General features: G+C 53.4%; 1 protein-coding gene across 1 annotated transcript in view; it reads right to left on the bottom strand.

The window, feature by feature from the left end:
* Positions 1 to 27,964, bottom strand: part of MYO5B (myosin VB) — a 180,734-nt gene that overhangs the window by 5,959 nt on the left and 146,811 nt on the right. Inside the window, exons 27-35 of the mRNA XM_021715771.1 lie at positions 21,971 to 22,169; positions 18,305 to 18,398; positions 16,148 to 16,291; positions 13,668 to 13,819; positions 12,227 to 12,316; positions 10,002 to 10,152; positions 8,412 to 8,697; positions 7,609 to 7,783; positions 5,884 to 5,964 (exon numbers count right to left, since the gene is read on the bottom strand). Coding sequence (XP_021571446.1) covers positions 5,884 to 5,964; positions 7,609 to 7,783; positions 8,412 to 8,697; positions 10,002 to 10,152; positions 12,227 to 12,316; positions 13,668 to 13,819; positions 16,148 to 16,291; positions 18,305 to 18,398; positions 21,971 to 22,169 — 1,372 coding nt within the window. The remainder of the gene's footprint in view (positions 1 to 5,883; positions 5,965 to 7,608; positions 7,784 to 8,411; positions 8,698 to 10,001; positions 10,153 to 12,226; positions 12,317 to 13,667; positions 13,820 to 16,147; positions 16,292 to 18,304; positions 18,399 to 21,970; positions 22,170 to 27,964) is intronic.

Below are 27,964 nucleotides of genomic sequence, written 5' to 3'. Positions count from 1 at the left end.
GCGCCTGTGATTCCGGCTACTCGGAAGGCTGAGGCGGAAGGATCACCGGAGTCCAGCAGGTCGAGGCTGCGGTGGCCGGGAGCGACCACTGCACTCCAGTCTGGGCGACAGAGTGAGACTCCAACTCAAAAAAAAAAAAAAAGAATCTACACACATTAAAAAAATAGAGCTAATAAATGAGTTCAGCAAGGTGTAGGATATAAATCAACACACACAGTTATGAACAATCAGAAAAACAATTCCATATACAATGGCATCAAAATAATAAAATACTTTGGAATAAAACTAGCCAAGCAGTTGGAAGACTTCTGAAAGGAATGAAAAAAAGACCTAAATAAATGGAAAGACATCCCATGGTTATGTACTGGAAGACTTAATATTGTTGTGGCAATAATACCACCAAAAGTAATCTACAGATTTAATAAATCCCTATCAAACCCCAACGATGTTTTTTGCAGAAATAAAAAAATCCTAAAACTCATATTAAATTTCAAGAAGCCATGTATTCATAGTCCAAGCAATCCTGGAAGAGAACAGAATTGGAGGACTTACACTTCCCATCCGAAAACTCTCCAAAGCCACTGTAATCAAAACAGTATGGTGCCGGTATAAGGGCAGACATAGACCAAAAGAATAGGACAGAGAGCCAAGAAATAAAAGCTGATATTTTTGGTCAACTGATTCTTGACCAGTGTGCCAAGACCATTTCCTGTTGGGACAAACTGGATTCCCACAGGCAACAGAGTGGCATGAGATCTTTAGCATATACCATCTACAAAAATTAAATATAAATGGGTCAAAGAAGGAGTTAAAACTATAAAACTCTTAGGAAAAATCTTTATCGTTTCTTAAAAATGGCACCAAGGGAAAAGGAAACAAAATACATAAATTGGATGTCCTCAGAAGTTAAAAACTTGATCAAAGGACACTATCGATGAAGTGAAAAGAGCCCAAAGAATGGGAGAAAACACTTGGAAATCATATCTGATAAGGATTTAACACCCAGATTATACAAAGAACTGCCACAACTCAATAACAAAAAGAAAACACTCAAATTTAAAAACTTAAGCCGGGCTCCGTGGCTCAGCCTGTAATCCCAGCGCTTTGGGAGGCTGAGGTAAGTCAACTGCCTGAGCCGGCGGGTTTGAGACCCGCCTGAGTAACTTGGCGAGATCTCATCTCTACAATAAATCAAAAAATCAGCCGGGCGTGGTAGAGCACGCCTGTATTTCAAGCTACTCGGAAGGCTGAGGCAGAAGGATTGCTGGAGCCCAGCAGGTCGAGGCTGCGGTGGCCAGGAGTGGCCACTGCACTCCAGTCTGGGCGATGGAGTGAGATTCCAACTCAAAAAAAAAAACCAAAACAAAAAAACAACTTAAAGACTTGAGCAGACCTTCCTCCAGAGTAGATACACAAATAGTCACGAGGCACATGAAAAGGTGTTAGTCATTAGGGAGATACAAATCAAAACCACATGAGATGCCAATTCACGCCTACTAGGATGACCATAATTTTCAAAACCTGGAAAATCACAGGAGTTGATGAGCATGTGGGGAAACTGGAACCTTCATGCATTGCTGTGTGAATGTAAAATGGTATAGCTGCTGTGGAAAACAAAGGGTTAAACAGACCCAGCAATTCTGCTTCTAAGACACCCAAAGGCATTGAAAACGGATTCAGATGCTTGTGCACCAATGTTCATAGCAGTGCGATTTCCAAAAGCCAACAGGTGAAAACAGTGCAGTGTTCCTCAGCAGATGAATGGAGAAACAGATGTGTCATATACATAAGGGGAATATTAGCCAGTCATTAGAAAGTGGAATGATGGATGTTCTCATACATGCTACAACATGAGTGAACCTTGATGGCACACGTGAAAGGACAAAAATGGTATGATTCCACTATGTGAAATATCTGGAGTAGCCAAACTTACAGAGAAAAGGAGAGGAAAGATGGCCAGGTTCTGAAGGGAGGGGAATGGGAATGGGAAGCTATTGCCCAAACGAGTAGAGTTTTGTTTGTGATGATGAACAAATTCTGGAAATAGGTAGCAGTGATGGATATGTAACATTGTGAATGTACTTAATGCCACTGAATTACACACTTAAAAATGATTGAAATGATCAAACACCCTCCCCAAAAACATGGGCTGCGAAGAGCATCCTCTAAGGTTGTGAGGCTCAAAGGCCTGGCATGAGTACAGTCACTGGCACATGGTGAGTGCTATGTCTGCTGTTGTTACTGCTCTGTGATGTCTTCCTTTGTTCTTCCTGTGTGCTACCCTTTGAACCATGAACGTCGGGTAGGAGCTGTACTGTTCCAAAGGTCATTGAAAGCAGAGTTAACTGCAGAAGCACTGCCAAGAGGAAAATCAGTACCTTCTGATTTTGTGAAAAAACAAAACCTGTTTTTATTCAGCCTGGAAACAGGCTAAGGTCAGCAAATATGTGTTAGCATTAAAAATTGCTGGAAAGTAGGTTTACAGAATGAAATCAGTGGAATCACAGGACTGCGTGGTGGTTCTGTGGTGGCAGGGAGCCTAGAATGGTCCATGTTTTTGTCATTTACCAGGAAAAGGAATGGACAGCACTGCTTGTGTTTCCAGGTGTCAGTCACAGAGTCCCTATGTGTTTGGCATCTTGAAAGATGAGGCACAATTTTTAAGTAACACTAACAGTTTGAATAAGTAGGTGGAAATAATGGGAGAAGTCTAAAGGACACATAGATGTGTAGGGGGGAACAGGCAACAAGCCTCACTAATTTAAGATATCTGATGGCGGCTCTGGATGACCTTGCAGGACGGTTCCCCTGGGATCGTTGACAGCTCACACTCAACCCACTGAGCTTTGCTGCCCTTACTATTAAAAGACCTGTCACAAAGCACATGAAAACGTACGTGAAATGTGAAAAGGCAGGAAGGAGGCTCTGGGCAGATCGTTTGTATAGCACTTCAGGGCCTGTGATTTCTCTACATTAGTCTATGTCTCTCTGTCTAAAGGATTGGAAGAAGTTTTAAAGGATTTGGAGGAGAGTGTAAAAGGGGACAAAAAAGAAAAGTTAGCTATGACCTATGTTATTACAGTTGGCAGCAAAAGGCATGTATACATTTAATCAATTAAAATTCTCAAGAAAGTCATTTCCCAGAAATCCTCCTGTGAATCCTTTGGTGAGTTTAACAACTCCCTCATGTTTACATGAAGGTTGGCATTGCATTAAGGTTGGGTGCCCATGGCACCCATGCAGTGGTTTACATTAACAAGTATCTTGTAAAATATCTGTGTGGGAGGGTGGGATTGACTGTTCACCACTTCTTCTGAGCACCATAGAAGGAGAAACAGAACATAAAACTATAGCTGGCAAAAAACTACAGAAGAATTTTTTCAAAGAGTCACCAGGTACTGGAATTGATTATTGAGGAAGACTCAGAATCTGACTACGTGTTGTCAGGAAATATCTGACCCTTAACCTCCTTACATTTTCCTTTTTGTCCTAACTTTATTAAGCCTGCATTCTTACTTGACGTATATTTTTGGCTCTAATTTTCTTCTCATAAATAGCACTGTTGCCAATTTATAACTAGTTTAAAGTTCTTCCTCTAATGTGTGTCTCGGGTGTTCAGAACCAAATAAGACTTTCTGAACTCAAAGTTTGTGTAAATTATCAGCTTTCCATAAGAATCAGTAGTTGATGGCTTCTATTCTGTCATCAAAGTCTTTTCATTTCAGCGGCTGACTGCAAGTAGGTCCTAATTGCAGGGGTTCCCAACCTTTGGACCACGGACAGGTACCGGTCTATGGCTATTAGGAATTCAACCACACAGCAGGAGGTAATTGGCAGGCCAAGAGTGAAGCTTCGTCTATATTTACAGCCACTCCCCATCATTCGCAGTACTGCCCGAGCTCCACCTCTGTCTGATCAGCACAGTCTGATCAGCACAATGGGCACGAACCCTGTTGTGAACTGCACATACAAGGTGTCTAGGCTGTGTGCTCCTTATGAGGCTCAAACACCTGATGATCTGTGGTGGAGCTGAGGGGCTGATGCTAGCTCTGGGGAGCGGCTGCAGATACCGATGAACATGAGCAGTGAGGCTTGACGGCACAGAGACCGTCATAATACTTGCCTGCACACTCATGTGTCGAAACTCCATCAGTGGCAAGTGAGTTGATGCACTTCCATTGTACAGCCACTTCTGGTGGCAGGCTTTAAGTTAGAATCTGACACTTATTTTGGTCTGCTCGTGGGCTGCCTTTTATTTTATTTACCACTTCCATCCATGCCTTTTGTTTTTTGGTGAGCTGTATCATTCATTATATATTAAAATGTAATAATAATAGAAACAAAGTCCACAATGTCATGTGCGTGAATCATCCTGAAACCAATCTCCCCTGACCCTGGTCCGTGGAAAAATTGTCTTCCATGAAACTGGTCCCTGATGCCAAAAAGGTTGGGGGCCGCTGCTAAATGGATCCTTCAGTTAGCACCACCCCCAGCCCAATGGATGCATCCATGTGGGCAAGTCTCTCCTTGCTCCTCTCTGAGGCTGTGTCTTTAACAACCCATGGCCTTTCTCCCTTTGCCCTTAAAGGGAAACAACTTTCAGTCAGACCTGGCAGCCCCTCCTGGACCTTTAGACACAAGGCTAAAGTTCATTCATTCTTTGCCATAGCTACTTTCAGGTGCTCTTTCCCAATCTCTGGATGTCTATGCTGAGATGCAGTAAGGAGCTTGGGGTAAATCCCAAGAGTATCCCAAAGGGCTCAGTTTCATATACGGAGGCCCCATGCTTTCTCAGGGCTCTTCAGCATCTGATGAACCTCTACTGCGGCTCCTTATTCCTGACAACTCCTCGGCTTCCTTTCTCCTTCCTCCCTTTTAATCCCTGTTTTGTGTTGGCATCACTGGCTTACTAGATGGTTTAAAGGTTTGAGAAAATACCGTGCTTCCCCAAGGTGCTCTGCACGTGTAATCATGGGAGCCCCATGCCCTGTTTTCTGCGTGGCAGGACAAGACGACCACTTCAGTGCCATCAGTTATAGTCACACCTAAAGGTTAGGTGCTCTGCCAAAATCGTCTTGGGCTTGGCTTGAGGAAGTTCATCTCTAAGTGAGAAAATCCCCATCCTCTTAAGAAAAACACAGATTTAAATCATCATTTCCCTCATAGATTTTCTTCCTAAGGGCAGATATTGTAAGTGTTAGAGAAAAGATTTAGGAGCTCAAATTGTTTTTTGGGTTTTTTTAAGTTGGAGTCTTCTGTTGCCCAGGCTGGAGTGCAGTGGCACAATCACAGCCACGCCAGCATCTACCTACTGGGCGCTGGTGAACCTTACACCTCAGCCTTCCAAGTTGCCGGAACTACAGGCACGTGCTACCATGCCCAGTTGATTTTTTGGGTTTATTGTAGAGATGAGGTCTCGCCAAGTTGCCCAGGCTGGTCTCAAACCCGCGGGCTCAGGCAATCCACTGGCCTTGGCCTCCCAAAGTGCGGGGATTACAGACTGAGCCACCAAGCCCGGCCCAAATTGTTTTCTTAAAAGAATATTTCTTAGTTCCATTTGTGGGTAAGGTTGACACTCTGTTTCTTTGCTAACCCATTTGATGCTGTAGTTCAGTCACATGCTAGTGGCAAATGGACTGATACTTAGACTGTGTCTACAGTCTGAGAGGCAGAGGATAAAATTTAAGTTTTCTGTGTGTTATTCATGAGGTGATAGGTTTGCATTTATGTTAAGTAGAAAGCCTAGGAATGTAAGGTTTTCTGGCATATAGCGCAGCCAGTACTTATTAATAAAGAGAGGTAACGTTGCAATCTGTCTTTTCAATTTCCTTTATAGTTTTTAGACTAGGAATTTATAAAATTGACTAATACTTTAAAACTTACCTGAATCGTTCGTATAAAGGCCACTGTTACCCGTTCTTCAAATTCATTCAGGGGAGTATAAAGGTTTAAAATTTTGACAATCTGTTGGAACAAAAAACAAAATTTAGCACAGAGTTAAGTGAACACAAGACAAATTTTGAACTTGAAAGAGCATGCGACACTGGCATAAGAGCAGAGCCCTCTCCAGACAGGACCCATGCGACTGGAGCTGGCCTATGGCTCAGGCTCAGCAGCAACGAGCCGGGGTTTGGCCTGGGTGCTCTGAGCCCTCCCACCACATCTGTGTCTCCTGCTTGTCCTCTGACCCCCATGCTTCGTGGGACTGACAGGAGTTCGGAAGACTCTTGCCTGGAATCTCAGCCTCTTGTCTCCTAGTAGTTTAAAGGTTGCTTCCAAAGAGTACTGGGAGTCTTGCCTTGGATGAGAAAGGTCTTGTTTAACAAGGCCTAACTACTTTTCCTTCTTCTCCCCCCAAAAAGCATTTACAAATGAGACTGTCTTCTTACTTGAAAAGGAGTCACCTCCTGCCTGCCTGCCAATTGTTTGGTGTAAGTAGCCGCCCAAATGCCGTGCTAGATGTGTTCTAGAAGTAAACCTAGGAAAGTAAAATACTTAAAGGGGGGAGAAGTTTGAAAACACTGAGTGTATTTACAGAAAGAAGCAGTTTTCGTACGAGTTTGACATTTAATCTTAGTAGTTAGTGGCAGAGGTAAGGAAAGGTATGTTTATTTGACTTTATTTTTGAGTCGTGGTCTCACTCTGTCATCCAGTCTCGACCTCCTGGGCTCAGGTGATCATACTGCCTCAGCCTCTCAAGTATCTGGGACTACAGGCGTGCACCACCATGCCCGGCTAATTTTTTATTATTTTTTGTGGAGGTGAGGTTTTGCTATGTTGCCCAGGCTGGTCTAGAACTCCTGGGCTCCAGCCATCTGCTTGCCTCAGCATTCCAAAATGCTGGGATTACAGATGTGAGCCACCACACTTGGGCAGGAAAAATATGTTTATTTTGCTTTATTAAGATGTGTTTACTTTACTCAATTTGGATTTTGTTGTTCTTTAGGTGCTGGTCAGGAAGATGCATCATTTAGAAAGTCTGATTTCCTTGTACTGGTCTTGGCCTATTTCCAAATAGGCACACTCCTGATATGGAGGGTGCAGTCTTTCTGCATGGGAACAGGATTTATCTTTTTATAGACTGGCAACATGTCTGCAACTGAGTCACACTATAAATTTTGGGAGGAAAAGGAAGGTAACATTTAATGCCTCCAGGTTCTTAATGACTTCATTTAAAACAACGTAGATGGAGTATAAATGAAAGTAGCACCACACTGAAATTATAGTTGTAAAGAAAGCAAATGCCTGATGCTGCCAATTTCTGGGGAAAAAACCTTAAATTTCCATGTGATAAGCATTCCAGAGTTCACTGTAAATGTTTAAAGAAAGTTTTTACCTACGGTTGATGTTCTGTGGGTTCACTACATTATCTAAGTGGGAAGGAGGGGTCAGGGTGTTGCTGGAGAACAGAACCTGTGGCGATTCCTTTCACAGCCAGAGCCAGTGTGCCCGGGAACACCCCACCAGCTGCAGCTTCAGAACTCCACATGAGGGGTGTGCGAAGGCTGGAGCGCAACTCTCCAAAGGTGACCGTTGGCAAGAGCAGATCTGAGACGAAGCCGGGCTGGCCTGGAGTGCCGTGGCCGCCGGAGGTGTGGGTGGCCGTACCTGCTGGGTGCTGAGGGAGGTGCACAGGGAGCAGATAGCCTCTGCGTCCTCAGGGGTTTTCTTCTTCAGCTGCAGGAGCTGGGCTGCCTGGATCAGAGGCTCCAGAGTCTGAGCCGCTCCGCTCTGGTGCAGGTTTCTTCCCCGAAGCCACTCCTCAAGCTGACTTATGTTGTACCTTAGCCACAGGTAAAAAGGGAGCTTATTAGGCCGCTCCTCCTGGGCCCTGGGACAGGGACGCCTGTGGGCTGTGCAGGCCGGTCACGACTAGTTTCCTCGTTTTCCTCACCTTAGCTAGCGCACAAAGTTAAAAGCCTGACAAGTGCTTGAACACAGAGTGAGGAAATGAGTGAGTGGGTGCTGAAAGTCGAGCAAAAGTGGAATACCTGACGTGTCTGTAAGTTAATGGGGAAAGGTAGGCATTAAAGATATGGATTTAAAACATCTGTACTGAATGTGCAGACATCTTAAACTTATGTGTGAGCTTCATGCCTCTTAATTCTTTTTCTCTTTAACCTGTCCACACTGTATTTCTAGCCTTTAGCTTAGAGCATGTAAACATCACGAAGCTTTGAGCTAACTTACTGACCAAGTCACCACTCAGTGTTCAGTGGGTTTTGCCTACAAATAAAAGGTGACAGGTTTGAGTCACACACTGACTGTGCCAAGGACTGTCAGTGAGGCTTGGGTTTCATTTGAGAAGCAATGGCTTGGAGTGGGCTCCAGCTGGTGCCTGTGGTTTGGGGGGGCACCTCTCACCTGTCAGCCGGCCCGCTCTGCCCGCTGTTAGGAGGCACCCCTCTCACCTGAGTTGCATGCCTGTGCTCCAAGAGCAGACGTCCTTCCGCAGGAGCAGGTTGTTGAGGGTCACGGCGTTGATCACGTAGAAGAGCTGTTTGAACACCTGCAGGATGATCTCGGGGTCCAGGCCCTGGTCCCACATGACCGTGTGAAAGACATTCATCTGGTGCGTGATGGCCTCCAGGCAATATGCACCATCCCCACTTGCTGTACTGGAGGAGCGTTTCCGGTAGCCGGTTGGCTTCAGGCCAGAGAGACCCTGGATGCTCTCATTTTCCAACATGGCCGAAACTGAGGGGAAAGCATGATTAGAGACATGTGCATGTGTGTTCCCCACCAACTGGATCTGTTTGGGACCACTCAGATCATTTAGTGCTCGGGCTTTAGCAATGATACTATCCAGAGGTGTGTGATATTGATATTGTCAGAAACTTAAAACAGTTGGCAAAGAGTTTCTAATGCCTTTTTCTCTGCCTGCAACAAAGGAGCTGTGGACCAAATTTTCACTAAATATATCAGTGAGGAGTAAATAGAATGGGCGTGTACTAGCTCAATCTGTCCCACCTGTGAGAGAGCTTACAGCTTGAGACTTAGGCCACTTGGTGTGGTCCTAGCCCAGCTCCCGTGTACGTGTTAGGTCCACTCGTCTGTCAGACTTGATGAGCACCACTTAACTGTGCCCTGGGTGCTTCACATTCTGTGTGGCTATTGCTCTTCCAACAACCCTGTGAGGAAACTGAGGCATAAAGCCTGAGAATCAACTAATTTGCCTAAGGTCACACTCCTAGGAAGTGGCAGGACCAGAATTCCAACCCAGGTCTGTCCAACTCCAGACAGAGTTCACCACCAGGGTATTCTGAGTTATGAAGTATTTCAGCTTGATAGGTCAGTTCCCCCCTGCCCCCGTCTGTTGCCTTATAAGAATGTGTCCAGGCAGGAAGATTTGGAATGAGCCTTACCCCAAGGGATTTGTCTCTGGATTGGTCCCTCTGGAATTCACCCCATTGCCTACTTGTGCTTTAAGGACCTGGACACAGCAGGAGGCACAGCGCAAGGACCGTCTCTTCCTGACCTCACGGAGCACAGTGAGTACTGCAGACACATCTTTACACAAACATATTGATGCCACACCTTACTTGGCAATTCTGACTTTGTGTTCGGTGCCCAGGTGTACTGCTTGGCACAAAGCGTGTGGTCAAGAAGCACTGCCCAGAGCCTTCTGCTGTGTCCTTCCACAGGATCACACTTCCTACTGCTTTTCACGATCAAGTACATAATAGGCAAGAGGGTTGTGTTTTTCAGTGTATATACATTTATATCTTCTGAGCTTGTCTATGAAAGTTAATTTGGAAGATCAATATACTACAGAAAAAGAGAAAGGGAATGTCATCTACACCCACAATGTCCCGGCATCCTGTATGTTTCTGGGATGGTGTTGAAAACGTCACAGTTCTTCTCAGCTACCTCCCTGGGAAGGGTCTGGCTTTCTGCAGGCCACAGCCAACAAACCCGGCTCCTCCAGGCAGGCAGTGCTTCCCACACCTTCCCTTCCTTTCAGACCCCAGGAGTGCTGGAGACTTCCTGCTGCCACTCACCTATCATGGGTTGCAGCACACCCTCGGCGATTTTAATGAGCTGCTGGTAGATCTGAATGGAAAGGTCACTCAGCACCTGGCGGTATTCTGTGAGGTCAAAGTTCTTGAGACAGTGTTCATTCTGCTTCACAGTGTTCTGCGTCATGAAGCCCTGCAGAGGAGAGAGATGGGCATGACTGGACTCCATGTCTGCTAGACTCCAGCCCAGCACCTGGGGCTCTGATCACTCGAGCCATCTTGTTTGTGGGGGCCTGCCCAGGCTCTCTGTTTACTTGACGGCCTATAAAAACCAGGCAGTTGAGGCCTCACTGGTGACCCATGAATGTGAAGGTAGTATAAAAACACAACATGCTAGAGAAGTCAGAACTTCCTAGTTAAAAAGACTTTGTTTAGTCAAATCCCTGAGGTGAAGTGATTTCTCAAAGGCAACAAAACTCAGGTGAGAACGAGGTCCAGAGAAAGAGCGATCCATGACTTCTGACTCTTTGTCCAGTGTTCCCTCCAATATACTAGGCCACCCTGAAATGTCATATATACACAGTCCCTAAAGGAGATTAGGCTAGATTTTGTTTCCATATGCGAAATCTTACACAGATTGTATCCTTGGGTATCAGAGTTAGCAGATACACTGAAATGATTCCATAGCTACAGCACTGTGTCCTCTTAGTGGTCTGTGTTAACAAGATGAAGTAAGATGTAAGTTAAGAGAATTGCAAACATTAAAAGGACTGGTGTGACTATTGTTCAGGACAAAGGAAATCAGCAGCAGTCAGAAAGATCAGTGCTTTTGAAAGGGCACTCGTCCCCAGCAAAGCCTGGAGCCTCAATGAAACAGCATTCAGTGTAGCTCTGTGTTTAAAGTAAATGCTTGCATATGACATTATGCTCATGTGGCAGAAGGCATCTAGTTTGCAACAAAGGCTGTTTTTGTCACCCTTGAACCCACCCCTAATGTTGTAAAAGCAGGTGAGCAAATGAAGCTCTGACTCTCTTGTTGTTGTTTGAAGCTCTTTTATAAAGATGCAGAGTTTTGTTATTCTGTTCTTTTTTTATTTTTGAGCCGGAGTCTCACTGCTGCCTACACTGGAGTGCAGTGGCATGCTCACGGCCACCGCAGCCTCGACCTGCTGGGCTCAGGCAATCCTTCCATCTCAGCCTTCCAAGTAGCTGGAACTACAGGCGTGCACCACCACACCCAGCTAATTTTTTTGATTTGTTGTAGAGATGAGGTCTTGCCAAGTTTCCCAGGCTGGTTTTCAAACCTGGGCTCAGGCAGTCTTCTTGCCTCAGCCTCTCAAAATGCTGGGATTATAGGCGTGAGCCACTGCGCCCAGCCTGAAGCCCTGCCTCTTAGGAGAGTATGGAGTTAAGCCATAGTCCAAAGAAGGTAAGACTGCCTGAAGTGGCATATCCTTTCGTTACCCCAGAGAGAGGGTCTGTCAAAACTTGTCTGGCACAAAAGATGAAATAAAGCTTTAAAAATTATTGCAGTGTTTGGTTTACACTTTGTCTTGACTGTGGGAAAGGTGAATGGTGAGATATGTGCGAGGAAGAGAGCAGAAAGTCAAGGCGACCCATAATGTGGGCAGGTCTAGAATGAGTTGGGATTCTCACTGGAGAAACTCTCGTGGGAGTTTGCCGTACACCAGGTTAGTGGGCAGGAGGCAGAGCATGGGAGTCTTTCCAGGTGCCAGAGTTGGGAAGTGAGTTCTAGGTAAAGCTGGGCCCCAGAGGTCCAGAGTGGAACCCAAAAGGGTGCGGCTAGTTGGGGCTCAGGCCAAGGAATCAGGATGGAGCATGAAGTGGGCCTCCAGGTCACTGTGTCCACTGACTATGGGTGCCCTTTTCTCGTGGCCACCTTGGTCTGTCTTGAAATGGACAGGCAAGCCAGTGGGGTCTGGAGACAGCCTAATGCTCTAGACAGCTGAGCCACTTCTGCTGCTGACCACAGTGGGCTCTCCTGAGGCTGCCCAGACACTGGAGACCCCAGGCTCTGTGACAATGGATGGGTCAGGCAGACTTGGACACACCCTGGGGTGCTTTCGGGGCCCTTGGGCTCCTGTAGTGTCCCTTACTCCCGATGCCAGCACGTGGGGCGATGAGGCCCCAGGCTGAGGTCCCAGAGGGCGTTTGCAGCCTTGCAGCCCTCTCCTTAGGGTGTAGAGCACCTCTGAACCATGTGTGGACACAGCAGGGACGCTGCTGGGTGCTACGTCACCACTTACCTCATCCCCACTGTACTGCTTCAGACAGTGGAGAAGGCGGCAGGTGTTGGATAACCAGAACGACGTCATCTCAAAGTCATCATTGTGCTTCTGTGAAGAGACAAGGAAGGGTTCCCATCTGGCGAAATGCCCCCTTGGCACTTCTTTCCACGCTTCCCACCCCCACCCAGCATTCCCTGGCAGCCCCGATGACGGCAGGGTACCTGCCAGCAGTGAAGCCTGCCGCAAGAGGCTGTGTGGCTTCCTCCACCACCAGGATGGTCCCCAGAGCCCCTGTCCTGGTCCCCATACAGGAACAAACTAGCAACACATGAGGTGTGACCCCAGCAGCCCTAGGCTCTGGTCTGTACCTGGCTGGGCCGCCCTAGTTCTGAACTGCCATTGTCCATGCAAGGGACGCTAGGGAGCATGGCACTGAATATTTCAGTGTCCCAAGTATCTAGAGGTCAGATGTCCAGTGACTTCAGCTCCACATCCCAGAAACCACGAGACGGTTTCTGCACTGAAACCAAAGCTTCATGGAGCTCTTGTCATGACTGCCACTTAAATGTCAGAGTGGTCTGAGCTAGAACAATAAAACCAGGAGGCTGAATAGTGACGAGTGGGATGGGGCTAGGCAAGGTTAGCTCAGGGTCGGTGACGTGTATAGTCGGTCCGACACTGGCCCAGGGCCCCAGCTGGAGCTCGTGAAGGTCAAGGCCGGAGACAGAAACCAGCATATGAATGGACGATTAACATTAAGTGCGTGGGTAGAACTGCCTGTGGAAGGGAAGGCAGTGAAGGCAGAAGCAAGGAGTTCAAGGCTGGCCCTTGTAGGCTCAGAGCAGGGGCCAGTGGCTCAGTGGGCCCCAGAACTGGTTTGGACTCGGTGCTTTTGAGGACAGCCTGCATCCATGAGGCGGCAGTGTGTGCAGGCTGTGGGCAGGCACACATCCCTCTCGCTGACAGCTCACCTTCCACTGCCCTGCCCTAGCCCTCGTGTGGACAGGCCTGACCTTTGAAGCTGATGACATCAGTGCCCTCCCTGTGCCACCACCCCGAGCAGCTAGCATGTCCCCTTGCAAAGGTGAGGGAGGGCCTGTGTGCCTGGTGGTCCCTGAGTTTGCTCCAGGGTGAGGCCCGCTGGTCGGACTGCAACAGGGCATCACCCTGGCACCTCTGGCAGTGGTGGGCCAGGGCTTCAGGATGCAGTGGGCTTCCCTGGAGGCTCGGCTGGGAGCTGTACTGGGTCTCTGTGCTTCCTGCCACTTCTGAGTCTGAGCACCCTGTTCTCGGAGTGGCGGGCACCCCAGCTACACGAATGCGCCTGTGCCTCCTTTGCCTTCAGAGCCGGACGCCCAGGTGTGTCTACTGCCACAGAGCCCAGACACAGAGGTGCAGCCGCAAGGACCTGGCCTCACTCGGCCCCCCGCAGACTGCAGCCTTCTGCTGGGCTGCTCACCTTCAGGACCTTCTTAATGCCGTTGATGGTGGAGGTCAGCAGGGAGTGCACCTTGAGGTCATCGTTGGTGTAGTCTGCGTGCCGGATACACATGTAGAGGATATAGGCAGGGAGGCAGGGCACGGTGCCCGACAGCGTCTGGGGCTTCAGGTCTGAGCAACAGCAAATGGCAGGGTTAGAGCCTGTGGATTCTGGGCCATCAGAATCCTCACGGGTGTGGTGACGTCTGCGCCTCTCCTGTGGCTTCACCTGGGAACAGGCCTCTCGGGGAGGGGAGTGGGGGACACCGCCTGGGTGCACAGGCTCCTCCTGACCCGACGACCAGAGTTTCCAACGCAAACAGACCACCGCCTCCCTGCCTGTGGGCACTACAGCCTTGACACAGGCGGCGGATGCCTCCTCTTGATCACAAACAGGTCTTGCCCCTCAGCCGGGGGACCATGGCCTGGGGGAGGCTGAGGCAAGCCCTGGCCCCACCAGAGCATCAGCTCCTGAGTCCCAGCTCCGAGGGCTGGCCTCCGGACTTGACGCACTGTGTGTCCCCGAGACAGGGCCGGCCTGCCAAGGGCAGAAGGGCTGGAGGAAGCTCAGTCCCATCTGTTCAGGCTAGATGACCGGTGGGAGAAAGGCCACTGCAGAGGCCAAGATGCCAGGTGACATGGGGCATGGCACACAGCCCCTGGGGCCCCACTGCGGCTGGGCTGCTGGGCCCCTTGCCCTTGACCTTCACATGCTGCCCACCCCGTTAACCAGGCCTCACCAGCCACCTCCAGGCTTGGAATGGCGATGAGGGGAGCCCTCCTACCCCCGCCGGGCCGACAACCGGTCCGACAGCCTTGATGGGCTGAGGCTGGCTGGGTTCCACCGTCCCCTCACACACAGCCTTCTAATAACTCCTATTATAGCTAACTGTAGGCCATAATACTCCAGGTACGTGGTTGACATTTGTACCTGTTATAGGCCCAACAGATGGCTGTGGATTGGCCATTAGCTCTAATTAGAATGCCAGGAGTATTTATTCAGAAAAATGCATTTTGCAGGCCCAGACTTCCAACCCGTGGCCCCTCGCTTTAAGACTGATCACGTGCAGACTATAAACGGCCTGTCCTGCCTTGGAATACTGCGATTGCACAAGGCTGCCTGGGCTCCCTGCTAAGTGTGCCAGGGGGCCAGGAACCGTGACTCTCCTTTTCTTTCCATGGCAACCAGCTAGTGCCAGGAATCTAGGAGGTGGTGGGTCCAGTCTCGGCATTAGTTTGGATGGGGTCTTTGGAGGGAAGACGCTAGGTGCTTCTCCTAGGCAGCGGATGTCCTGGCCCGGGGTCACCTGAGAAGTGACAGGTGGAAGGAGCCCCTGTCTGGCACAGGCTGACTCCCTCAGTCCCTTAACTCTGATGCTGCGAAATTGGATTTCCATCCCCCGAGATTAAAGGTTTGTTAACTGCAGCCATGGAAGGAAGTTTAAGATGGGCTTAGGTCACAGTTCCCTGTTGGACAACTGTGAGGGAATGACCCTGAACCTTTATGACGCCCAGTGATAAGCATGCTACGAAACCACCCAAACTAGACAGCTGAAGCAGAACCTGTTCCAGGCGAAGTTGCCCTGCGACCTGCCCATGTCCCTCAGCCCAGACACGGGCTTGGCAGAGTGGACCTCAGTAGCCCTGAATTGAGTTCTCTGAGACAAGAGTTTGCCTCCTTCTGGACGTTGTCTACTCCGCGAGAGCCCTCGCTTTGGACGCCTCACGCTAGAGAAGGGTCTGCAGCTTCAGCTCTGCGCCTTCACCTTTGCTAGACTTGGGCGCCAGGGCCACAGGGTTGGCGTCCCTAGCCCATCTTATAGACGGGACCCTGAGGCCCACAGAGGTGGGAGCTAGCGGCTCAGGGTCCAGAGTATCAGACCACCAAATCCGCCTCCTTGCTCACGTGGGACCCTCCTCTGAGCTGCTCCTCCCGGCTCTGCGGGGGCGCTTGGGCAGGTGCGGTGTTGCTGCCAGGGAGGTCCTGAGACCAGAGGAGGAGCTGAAATGCGGGACCACAGCTTTCAAATAGCATGTGTCCGTCTCCTCCAGTGGGACAAGAGGAAGAAGCAGTTCCTTCCGGGGGCTGTGAGGATCAGCTGGGGTGTGGGGCCATGCGTGGCAGAGGATGTGTGGCAAAGGCGTGTGCTGCTGTCTGCCACAGTGGTCACCACGCTGAGCTTCGCCAGGAAGGGCTGTGGTGGCTGTGGCAGAGGGTCCCAGGGCGGGCAGCTCCCCTCCCATCTCTGTGCCCCGTCCCCCAAGTTTATATTAATCTGCATCGACAGGGTGGCAGTTGTACCAGAAAAGTGGGGGCATCGCTATCGGGAGCTGCAGCTGGAGACGGTGGGTGGGGGAATCCACGTGGCGTCCGGACAAGCAGAGCAGAGGTGGGGCCATGCGGGGGGGGGGTGGAAAAGGCGGGGACAAAGGGGCATGGGCCGCCCTGGGGGTCCTAACCTGTGACCAGGTTCCGGATGAGGAGGGCCTCATCCTCCTTGTGGTACTCCAGCATGCCCTGGAAGTCCTTCTCCTTCCGCTGCACCGTGACCTGTCTGGTGAGCTCCTGGCGCCTCCTCTCGCTCTGGGCCAGCGCCTGGGCCGCTGAGTGGGAAGCAACAGTGAGTGGGGGCAGCAGTGAGGCTTCCAGCTAAGCCCCAGCAAGTAGAGGAGGGACCTGGGCCTGGGACCAGGCGTTCGGGCCTCCCCGAGCTGCCGCACTCCTGTGTGGTCGGCTCCGGCCACTGGAGCCATGTTGCACATAAGCTGAGGAGCTCAGTGCCCGGCATCGGGGTCCCCTCCAGACAAGGGTGGGGGAACACTGGGAGAGGCAAGGGCGGGTTTGGGAGAAAGAGGATGGGAAAGACTGGAGACAGCAGGAGGCTCACCCCCCACCCCCCCGTAGGCCCTCCCTGCCTGATGGAGGGAGGAGGGTGTGTCCTTCTGGGAGGATATCTAGGCCCAGCCAGACCAGTCTACGGACGCCAGAGACAGCCTGCAGAGTATGTCCAGGTGTTTGGGGGAGGCCCGGGCACCACCTGCAGCTGTGGGGAGTGAGCAGGATGGCACCGGCAGGGAGTAAGACACCATGCCCAGCACCCAGCACAGCCTCAGGCTTGGAGACCTGCTAACAGCAGCCTTGGCAACTCAAGGTGCTCACTCAGAGACATTTTGGCGGCGTGGCTGGAGGAACAGAGGCCTGGCTAACCCCTCTCAGGCTCTCCCTTGACCTGATGTAGGAGGCAGTGGGCATCCACGGAGTCAGCCCCATGCACATCTGGGTGCCTACTGCACGCAGGAGAAACAGACATGAGGTGTGCCCGGCCTTGTCTCTGGCCAGTCTGGCTATGGAGACACATCAGTGCAATTACATGGAAACACTTTACCCAGAGGTTGGCCTGATGCCAAGCCAGGGTGCCCACGATGGGCACTGACAATGGCCAGGGCTGGAGGGACCTGACCAGGACGGGGAGGAAGGGTGGGCGGGACACTCACACCCAGGGGCAAAGGGCCGACCCATCAGTCTGCCAGGCCCTACTTCATCTAGCTGGAAAGAGATCACCTCTGCACATGGGTGCCAGAGAGAGAGATCACGCCTGCTCACACAATCCCTGACCAAGGGGAGGGAACGGCGTGGGCGAATGCTGGAGGAAGGCTCCGAGGCGGGTGGGGTCAGTGTGGAGAAGGTGAGAACTGGATTTCATTCTATAGGCAGGTAGGAGGGGGCGGAGGCTGGATAGTCCTGTGGGCAAAGGCAGGCCTGGGAAGTTATAAGGCATCTGGGAACGGGGCAAGGACTGTCACAGTGAGCGAGGAGGGGGCGCGGAAGCCTCAGAGGGGATGGAGCAGGGAGCCTTCAGGACTGAGCAAAGGGAGAAGCTAGAAGCCTGGAGACCCAGAGGAGGAGAACGGGAGGAATGCCAGGTGAGAAATCCGAAGGCAGAGAGAGGCTGGAAGGAGATCGCGCCTGCCCAACACACCCTGTCAGGACAGGACCTGAGACTGGACAGGACAGACAGCCGTGACAGAGCTGTGCCCATCGGGTGTGTGGGGTAGGACCTCTAAGACGAGACTCGGGCCCTGGGCACATGTCCTTGAGCTGAGGGGGAGGACGAGAAGGGGCCGAGGGAGGCTTCCAAGCAGGTGGCCCAGGCAGTGAGGGCCACGAGGATATCTATGCGGGAGCCGGGTGAACATGCTGGTTGTTTCTAGACAGCGATTTCAAGCTCTGCCTGACCTTTCTGGGCTAGGCTCCAGAGTCCAATCCTGACACCTACAGCTTGGATGGGGCCCTAGGACTTTGCATCAGGGCCCTAGGGCTTCACACCGCACCCGCCCCCACGCCACAGTCTTGCCTCTGACGTTAAGCCCTTTGAAGGCAGGGACCACGGGCCCCTTTCTAGGTCCCTCCAGGCCTGCAGAGCCTGGTTTTGAGTGAGCCTCCAGACACCTGCCGAGTTCCAGGTTCTGATCAATGGCAGGTGGCATGCATGGGGTCTGAATCCCATCGCACAGCTACCAGGGAACCGTGACAGGGGAAACATGGAGGTGGGCAGCCATGTTCTCCACGGCCCAGTGCACCTCTGCTTCTCGCGCATGCGTGTGTCACATGCTCACCTTCCAGGTCCTGGACTTTCTTCATGTGAATCTTCAGCTGTTTCTTGAGCTTCCTCTCATTCTTTTCCAGCTTTTCTACCAGTTCTTTAAGGTCCTGGAGGCGGAGGGAGCAGTGTGAGAACAGACCTGAGCCCCGTCCTGGGTGGCAGGGGGAGATCCTGTGTGGAGCGGAGGGACTGTGTGGCCTGCAGGGGTGAAGCCTGGGTGAAGTGGACGGGGCCGTGTGGCCGGCTGGCTCAGGGCCCCAGCCAGGAGGGCCGCCCAGGCCGGTGGCTACTCCCTGCTCTGGAACCCAGGAAGCAAGGGTGAGTCAGAGTCCATTCTCTCAGTAACCACGGGCAAAGGACTCCTCCCGGGTCAGGCTCTCCAGCACCTTGCCAGGTTCCCAAGGCTCGCAAGCCTAGCCTCCTCAGGTTGCCATGCCCACGTCCAGGGAGACACGCCCTACCTGGGCGTCCCAGGCAGGTGAGCAGTGCCCTAGGGAGGAGTGGACAGGTGAAGGGTGCGAAAGTAGGGATGGGCATTTGATTGGCAGAGCCAGCGGGCCAGCCTGGTGACCCAGCGCCCAGACGCCAACAGGACAGTGGCTATGGCCCGGTCCCCCGCTCAGCGGTCGCCACTGGAAGCAAGTCGGCCCACAGAGACTGGAGCAGCAAGTTGCGGGGGGCGGGGTGTGCTATTGTCAGTGTCACTTCTGTTCCCACCGGGCGGGTTCTGTGTCCAGGGATGCAGGAAGGAGAGGAGCCCTGCCCCACCCCCGTCAGAGCCCAGGCTGGACGACAGCCTGATGGTGGAGGCAGCAGAGGTCTCTTTTGGGACCATCAGAAAACACTCCGGCAACAACTTTTTAAGACCGGCCCATGGACGGAGTCAGCCAACAGTTCAAACCACAGACCCTTTTACAGACGTAGTTGGGCACTTCATTTACTCATCTTGATAAAAATAAATTTTTAAAAAGTTTTCAAATTGAGAGCAATCCCAAAACCCAGCCCGGATGGAGACTGGTGGCCTGAAGTGAAGCTTCAACCAGGAGCGCCCTCAGCGCCTAGAGAAACGCTAGCACCTGTGGTCTCCGGTGGGCCCTCGTGTCTCCTCAGACCCTGTGCCCCTCAGGCACTTTCCCAGGCTGAGCGCAGGCACGTCCCGGAGGCTCCCGGCCCCGGGGGCTCCGCAGGACCCCCAAGGGCCACCCCCAATGCCCCGCCCACGCTCCCATAACGCTCCCCAGATCCAGCCGCACCGAATCCTCAGCAATGGTTCTGACTCTTGCAGAACATATACCGGCGCACCGTGGTGAGTGACTTGGCCAACCAGTGAACTGGGGATCCCGTGCCTACAGGTTGGGACCCAGCCCTGGTACCACGCCAGCCATCACTCCCAGGGGCCTTTGTGCGGCATCACCAGCTCCCCAGAAGGCGCTTGTGTCTTTTCCGCTGTTTTGAAAACTTTCACAAACCCCTGGACGGGAGGGCAGACAATAAATGCCGCAGTGCCTGTTTGGAAAGACTGCTCCAGGGCCCTGACTGTTCTGTCTTTGGGAGCTCTGATGCCTCTGCTAGCTTCTGGAAAGAGCTCAGGAAACCCAATACTCCAGCCAGGTGAACGGAGGGGGCCTGGGTTCCACGTCACGGAGGAGCTTTGCACTGCTGGACTCCCGAGTCTCCTCTCTTCTCTAGGCCAGCAGCCCCCACCCAAGGCTGCACTCCTTAGCGTGCCAAGGGGACGTCTGCAGAGCTGTGCTCCCAAATGCTACGGAGTATTAAACTACCTGGGAATCTCTAAAGCCTGAGACCAGCACAGGTAGGATGCACCACAGGGATCACGGGCATAGCAGCTGTGAACCTGTGGCGCTCCCAAGGCCCAAAGCTGGAGAGGCCAGAACTACCAAGAAGATGAATTCAACCTGCAAGGAATCTGGGAAATGGGGGACAAGCATATCAAGTGACTACCAGGAAGGACAGGGACATCCTTCACACGGCCCTGCCGGAGCCGCAACACCTACCAACCACTCCGCCCGAGGCCCTTTCCGGTTCCATGACACCTGCAGTCCCTCATGCACGCCCGGCCGGCAGCAGGCACGCTGACTGAGCAAGGGGAACACGTAACCAACAGCCCAAGGACCTGCCGCCTGGCTCTGCCCTGGGGCCTCCCAGCAGGCGGCCAGCTAGAGCCCTCCTCCCTGCCTGTCCGGTAGCGCAGCCTGCACTGGCCCCGGGGCTCACTACCCAGCAGAGGGGCTGCACTGTGTCCGCTCCAGGGTCTCTAAGGTGGTACCACCAACCTTTCCGTTCACTGACCCTCCCGAGCTGTGCCCTCACAAGCCCTGTGCTGTGAGCAGACACAGCACCCACAGTGCACAGTCCTCCGCATAGGGTGGCCCCCCAGGCAACAGAGGCCTGCAAGTTCATGTCCTAGGCTGTCTTCTCTACCTGGCAGAGGCTGGCCCAAGCAGGGTAACGCGTATGTTTCTTTCCATAAAGCCACCAGTTCACACACGTTTGTGTGGCACCTGCAGACGGAGGGAGGGTCGTGTGTATACAAGTCCTGTGCAGAGAGCTGAGGTCCTGGGCCCCGCTGCCCTTCTGGGATTGAGTAAATGGGCCATGCTGTGGGCTGCCTGGCCATCGAGGGCCTGGGTGCACTGCAGAACTCTGCGACTGAGCGTAAGCCGCTGCTCAGGGGCCCTCACTCCTGCCAGGTGCCTTGGTCCTGCTTTGTTTCACCCTCCTCCTTCGGTGTCTCCCCTTTGTGCCTCCTGTCTTGGCTCAGGGTGCCCCTCAGAAATCCTCCCCCGAAACGCTTTCGCTTTCTGTAATGCTGGTGAGACTCACGCAGGACCGTGTTTCTACCAACACTGTCTTCTGTATATCCTTACTTCCCTCTGCCCTGCAGGCTCTCTCAAGGCCCAGACCCTCCTTCCTCCCTCTGGCATCTGCCAGGGCTCCTTGGGTGCCAGTCGGCAAAGATGGTCCCCGACAGTTCCTCTGCTGCCCCCATTGAGAGGCACATCCCCCACTGTGCCCAGCCCAGCTGTGTGATCTGCCCAATGCGTGGCACGTGGCAGACTGCCTCTGGGTGGATCTGGGACTAGGCCTCAAGGGGCCTTGCGGCTCCTGCGTTTATCCATTTGGAAGCCAGCCACCATGTGAGACACTCAGGCTGCACCAGCGGGGTGGCTTTCAGGTCTCGGCGTCTTGTCACGACACAGTTGATCTTAAACCTTCCTCCAACTCATTTAGTTTTTGTTTTGGATGGCGAGGGGAGAGCCCACGGGCAGAGCCAGCCCCTGGGGGAGAGCCCAGGCCACCAGCCCGCACCACGGCCCCAGACATGGGATGAGGCTATCTGGGCTCTTTCAGCCCCAGCCAACACCATGCGGAGCAGAGAAATGCTGTTCCCACTGAGCCCTGCCAGGATTCCTGATCCACACAAGAACAGCTGCTATTTTCAGCCACTCAGTCTTAAGCTGCTTGGCTCTACACAGAAAACTACACAGATGATTCCGTTATCACCAGCAGATCAGGGAGTTCTAGACTCACTGTTCCCACCAAAGGGGCCTGGATAAGGCCTTGAACCTGGTCCGTTCTGCCCAAGGCCAACCCGGACCCCGTTTTCTTCCCGAATACCTCTTCTCAGAACTGGGACTCACGAGGCAGGGCGACTCACCAGGTTGTCGTTGGTCAGCCGGGATATCTCCTGCTGGACGCCGAAATCCACCTGCGCCTCTGGGGACAGCAGCAGTGTCTGGCAGAAGGTCTGCTGCTGCCTGTCCATCTCCTCCCTCAGGGCCTCCATCTGGGCCTTGAGACCGTCCACCTCCTCCTCATGCTCCAGGCTCTGGGCCTGCAGCTGTGCCTCCAGCAGCCTGTGGGACAGGAGGACAGGTGACCACACAGCTCCATCGGCGCCTCCAAGCAAGGGCCACAGACGGGAGCAAGGGACAACACGGGAGCAGCCAAGCACACAGCAGCAGCGACTGCCCGTCCCCAGCAGGAAGTGAGCACAGCAGGGACACCCGTGCCTTGGAGGCTACCAGGCGGGCAGGCCCACTCCTCCCAGACGACGGGAGGCTGAGGCCCATGGCACCCTGGGTCTTCGGCCTTCTCCCTGACCCTCGTTCCTCAGTCTGTGGGCACAGCTTAGTGTCCGGGACTGAGAGGCGTCTCCGTGTCAAAACATCATTAGCAGAAATAAACTTAGAACATCTTCTAAACGAAAACATCCACATCTGCCCCAAAGTTCACAGTAATCTTCTCGTTAAGACAAAACTCTGGTAAACTGAGCGGATGATATTATCTGCATATCTGCCCTACAGCAGACTCTCCACAAGTTTTAGAAAAGCAACACATTGGCTCATTGCGTTTTTCTCTATCCTCACCATTTCCACCCCCACTTGAGCTCACACAGACCACTGAAACATGTATACAATTTTCACCTCTAGTTTCCCCACAGCCCCAAATGAAACCCAAGGCTGTTGGCAAATGATCTGGGGAAGGTTTAAAATCATCTGGTGCCATGACAAAAAGCAGAGAGACAGAGAGAGGATCTAGAAAAGACTAGAGGGACATTTCATAGACTCAGTCAGGAGGTCCTGGCCTGGGGGGTGCCTGTTACCCAGGGAACTCTTCTACTGTGGGCCAGAACTTAAGGAAGGTTTGTAAATAAGCAGCCTCATCTTCGGGAAGGTAAGTGCTGACACGACCACAATGCTGTCGTCCTGGATTGGAACCAGAGTCCTGATCCAGTGCAGTGACTCTGAGAAAGGTGGGTGCCAGGTGGGGCTACCGTCAAGAGCTTCCCAGTGTGGTCTACCCGGGAAACTCCGCCACTGGCTCTCCCAGGGATGCAGGTAGATTGTGGCCAGAGTAGGCACCGAGGCAGGAGCCAGGGAGTGCCTGGGGACAGCTGTGGGACCCCATGGCAGCCCGATGTGGGCATGGATGGGCCCTGCTCCACATCTTCGCCGTTGGGAGCCAGTAGCCGTCACGAGGGGGCAGGTGCGCGTCTACAAGGGAGCAGGGGCGAGGGGAAATCCACACTGCCCAATGGAATGGAAACAGCCCCATGGATGCAGTGGGGGCACTCCCGTGGCCTCCCAGTGGCTTCTCTCAAAGCGTCACAATGAAGAAATGGTTGGGGAGTTCACCCGTTCACCACAGGCAGCATCCACAGAGGAAAATCACAGCGTGAGGGCTAGGAGGAGAATTGGGGGATTATCACAGCATTCCAGGTGCCCTGTGATACTCAGATAACATCTGACAGTGGCCACAGCATACCAAAGTCATCACCCATAAGTTTGATTTAGTGAGAGAAGAGAGTCTCCTGGGTTCTGGGCATGCTGCCGAGGACGTGTTCCCGGCGTGCGTTGCACGTTCCACGTTGGTGTCTCTTACTCTCCAAGAGGACCATGGTTGAGCGACTCAGCCAGGCCCCGTGCCATGTGCAGGATTCCCACCTGGATCCAGGGAGGCTCGACGCCATGGCTGGAGGTGGTGTGGCTGTAGAAGCCAGGTCTCAGCATGTGGGCCTGTGACTTTATAAACACATTCATTTGCTTACTCATGAAGCCACATCTGATCCACAGACAGAGAGGCGCGAAGGGTCACGTGCTTCACACGTGGGTCCCTCATCCTGGCTGGGACAGGAATCTGATCTTACTGAATAATAACCGTCATGGTAACAGAAATGATAGCTAGGATTTATCCCATGTATGCGCCATGTCAGGCATGTACAGAGTGTTCACGTGTATCCTATCAGCCTTATTCTGCACAATGCCCCTGGGAGGAAGGCGCAATTCTGAGCCCCCTGTCTGCCCACAAAGACATGGATTCAGGATGTCACCTTGCTCCAGGCCGTGGGGCCACACCGTGACTTCCTCCTGCCGCCATGGGGCCTCAGCTCTGTCTCTAGGAGGCCGCAGACAGGACCAGTTCGAGTGAGGGCATGGGCCTCTCTCCTGCTATGGCCTACCAGGCCGAGGGAGTGTGGTGTGGCACTCATGCCACCTGCACCTTCCATCGGATGCAAGCTGGGGAGCCACCAGCTCCTCTCCTGCCAGGGGGCTCCAGTGAGCAAAGCCAGCCACAGTCCTAAAAGCCACACGCCTGTGACACGCCTATGACATGACTACCATGCATGCCTAGCCTCTCTGCCTAAACTGCTTGCCCACTACTAAAGGCCAGTGGGTTTCAGGTTCAGTCTCTGCTGTTCAGCAGAACCAGGTTCAAATTCGAATCTTCCATATCCCCAACACGTTCCTTAAACCCTCCAAGTTTCAGCGTCCTCACCCCTAGGATACTGTGAGGCCGGACATGGGGGTGTATGTATGCCTTCAGCTATCACCTGCTCCATAGATGGGGCAGTACCCATGGCAATGGCAGGTTCGAGTCCCACAGACGGGACAGCACACGCATGACAGCAGGCTCTTGGGACAGCATGCGTGCCAACAGCAGGCCCCAGAGTCCCACGGACGGGACAGTACGTATATGATGGCAAGCTTAGGGGAGCACAGGTTGCGTGTGAGCACGGCCAGCAGCACAGGTCAGGCCAACATTCCCAGCTGACCTGGCATGGTCAAGAGGGTGATGTGGGGTGTGCCAACAGCACAGGCCCAGAGCCGCCACCTCAGCCTGGCTCTAGAGGGCTGTGTACCCTTGGCCATGTCAGCCCGTTTCCCAACTTGTAGAGCAAGCGGGTCATGCCCTGGCCTCGAGGGTTCAGCTGGGCTACCAAGTGCAACCACCTTGGCCCAAACAAGCAGCCTCCCTGGCCTCAAACACAGCACAGGGACAGACGGGCAGGCCCAGGGGCCACCAGCCAGGCACATGTGTACCCTTCCCCGCCCCCACACCCACTCTACCGCGAGTCAAGGAAGCGTGGACATGAGCAGGCAGAGCGGACAAAGCAGACATAGGAAGGAAGGAATGCACTTGAGACCTGGCAACTTGCTTTAGGCCCTGGTAGGCCAAGCCGAGCTCTCCATCTTCATTCAAATATCCCCAATCCTCAGTCTTGCTAGAAACAAAGGACAGAAAACAGGTGTGCAGAGTAGAGGACAGAGCCCAGAAGGTGAGGCAGTTCCAGCCAAGGTAAGGAAGAAAAGACAGGCTCAAGAACCCCCATCTCCCTTGTCCGCTCCTGTCTCCTGCACACGCGTCCCTCCTAAGCCTGGGTTTCCATCACTGTCCCGGAAGCGGGGCTCACTGCTGATCGCAGGCAGGGAATGTGCTGCCCGAGGACATGGCCGCAGCCTGAGACAGCTCTGGGGGAGGCACAGCTGGGCTGAGTAGAAGTGCCGACACTGTCCCGTACTGAACTTCCCCCCACCAGAATGACTCTGACAGGAGCAGGGAGACAAGCAGAGCCTGGAGGTCCCCATGCCTGGGAGGCTTCAGGCATGAGCGGACACTCACTGCGGGGACAGGATGCTGCAGCCTGCATAGCAGCTGCTGAGACCCCTAGGACACACAGACCTACCCAGAGGAGGACATGTCACCTGCTTTTCTGTTCCTTTTGTTAAAAAAAACTATGTAATGAGGTTTATTCTAAGAAAGAGTGACCACGGTCTGAGGCAGTCTCAAGAGGTCCTGAGAACACATGCCCGATATGTTTGGGTTATAGCTTGGTTTTACATGTTCTAGGAGGACAGATGTTACAAGCAAAGACATCAAACAGCAGGTATAAGGCACACAAAAGTGCACCGGTTTGGCCTGGAGAGGTTTTCAACACAGCCCTTTCCAGGGAGCGTTAACTCACCCAGAGTCCCCAGAAGGCAAAAGCAAAGACAGACCTTAGGACGCACCCGTGAGAACTGCAGGACGTCTCCCATCGGCCTGGGGCCCAGGATGTTACTCCTGTCTACTCGACTTGGAAAGAGAGCACCTGAGCCCCCACCTCTTCTGCCTCCCCAAGTGGCCCAGTGTCTGCCCCATGCTGGCCAGGGCAGCTCCTGGAGGTCAGGGATGTGGCAAATGCCCCTCCGTCCACGCCCCTTCCCACCTCGCAGCCCTGGGCACACAGATTCTCCAAGGCCAGCAGGGTGGATGGGGAGGGCGAGCCGGGCCCTACTTCCTGGGCCTCCTCCCACGGGCTGGATCCCCCGGAGCAGGAACTGCCTCCGCACCACCTGACCCGAGGACTGAGATCGCCCTTCCCAACCCCCAGGTGGCAAACCACCTGTCCCCAGGAGTGTTCCAGGCCCCATCAGCCACTTACTGCCCCTCAGGCTTGTATGAGGCCCAGGGCTGTGGCCACCCGTTACATCTTCCCCACCTCATCTTGTGTGGACGTCCTCAGACCCTGCGGCTTCCAGAGGCTGCCGCTTGGACAGAGCTGGTCACATCACCAGGCCCTTCCCCACCGTCTGTAGGAGGCAGGGGGCGTGGGAAGGCCACCAGGGGCAGCTGTGACCTCTGTTTCCCAACCTACCTTGCATTGTCCTGGCTTCTCCATTCAGCGGTGCAGGGAGGGGCTGCTGTGCACAGGTTTCCCTGCTGTACCTCCTGCTCTGGACTCAGCCCCTCGAACGCCCAGAGCCTTGCCAGGCCGGGCCACCAGACGCTGCCTTTGGTGCTGGGCTTTTTGCCAACCCCGCTCCCATGGTTGGCATATAGCTGCCCCATGTCCCTCTAACCTGGCAAACCCCAAAGTGGCTGGGCTAGGTGAAGGGGGGTTGGTACATGACACCGTCCCCTCCAGGGGTCATGCTGCATGTGACTGGCCCATTTCCCAGCTGTAGCCACGGGAGGGCTCCCTGGAGGACAGCAGGCCCTGCTGCAGACATTCTGAGGAGGCCAGAGCTGGAAGGGAAGAGCAGGGCTCCTGGCTTCAACCTTCTTTCCACACGTGGAGACACCAACACCTGCCTTGGGCCCAGCCTCTCCTGAATTGCTCTAAAGCCCCTCCTGGCCTCACTCTGGTGGCTTCTTAAGACCCAAGAGGGGTGCTAGGCTCTCTCAGGTCACTGCACGTCTGCAGTCCCACAGACCTGCAGGTGCAGACGTGCTCTAGGGTGGGACGTGTGAAGTGATACACAACGAGGTTGCTAGACGGACCTGTGTCCCAGCCTTGGAAGAAACACAGAGTCCTCATGGACAGAGATGAAGGCAAAAAACCCAGCAGCCCAGGTGCCTGCAGCACCCAGAGGCCAAGGCAGGAGTCCACTCACATTCAGCCCTGCTAGCAGCCAGCCTCTGTTCCCAGGTGAGATCCCTGGGCCTCCTCCCCCAGGAGATCCCCCTGCTCCACAGGCAGGGAGGCAGCTGCACCTGCTGGTGCGAGAGGAAACACCCCAAGGCTCTGCTCTCAGGACTTCTCTTGAAAACCTGAGTGCTTGGTGTCAGTTAGCAAAGACTTACGAAGTCCTGTGTGCAAGCTGCTGTGCTGAGCCTGGCCCTCAGAGACCAGTCACACAACAGGCCAGCAGCAGGCCCCAGTCGGCAAGGGGTGGGCAGGGGGCAGATAGGGGAGGCAGACCAGAGAGCTGGCAGGGTAGTGGGGAGACGGGAGATGGTGGGGAATGGAGGAGACAGGTCAGAGGCAGGCAGGAAAAACAGGTCAGAGAGCAGATTGGAGGGGTGGGGAGACAGGACAGTGAGCAAGTGGGGCAGGGGAGGCAGGCCAGAGAACAGATTGGGGGGGTCTGGGAGGCAAGCCAGAGAG

Source organism: Carlito syrichta, unplaced genomic scaffold (assembly GCF_000164805.1).
Source record: "Carlito syrichta isolate Samal-C Ts95f unplaced genomic scaffold, Tarsius_syrichta-2.0.1 Scaffold307624, whole genome shotgun sequence".
NCBI classification, from domain to species: Eukaryota; Metazoa; Chordata; class Mammalia; order Primates; family Tarsiidae; genus Carlito; species Carlito syrichta.
This window is presented reverse-complemented; position numbering and strand designations above follow the sequence as displayed.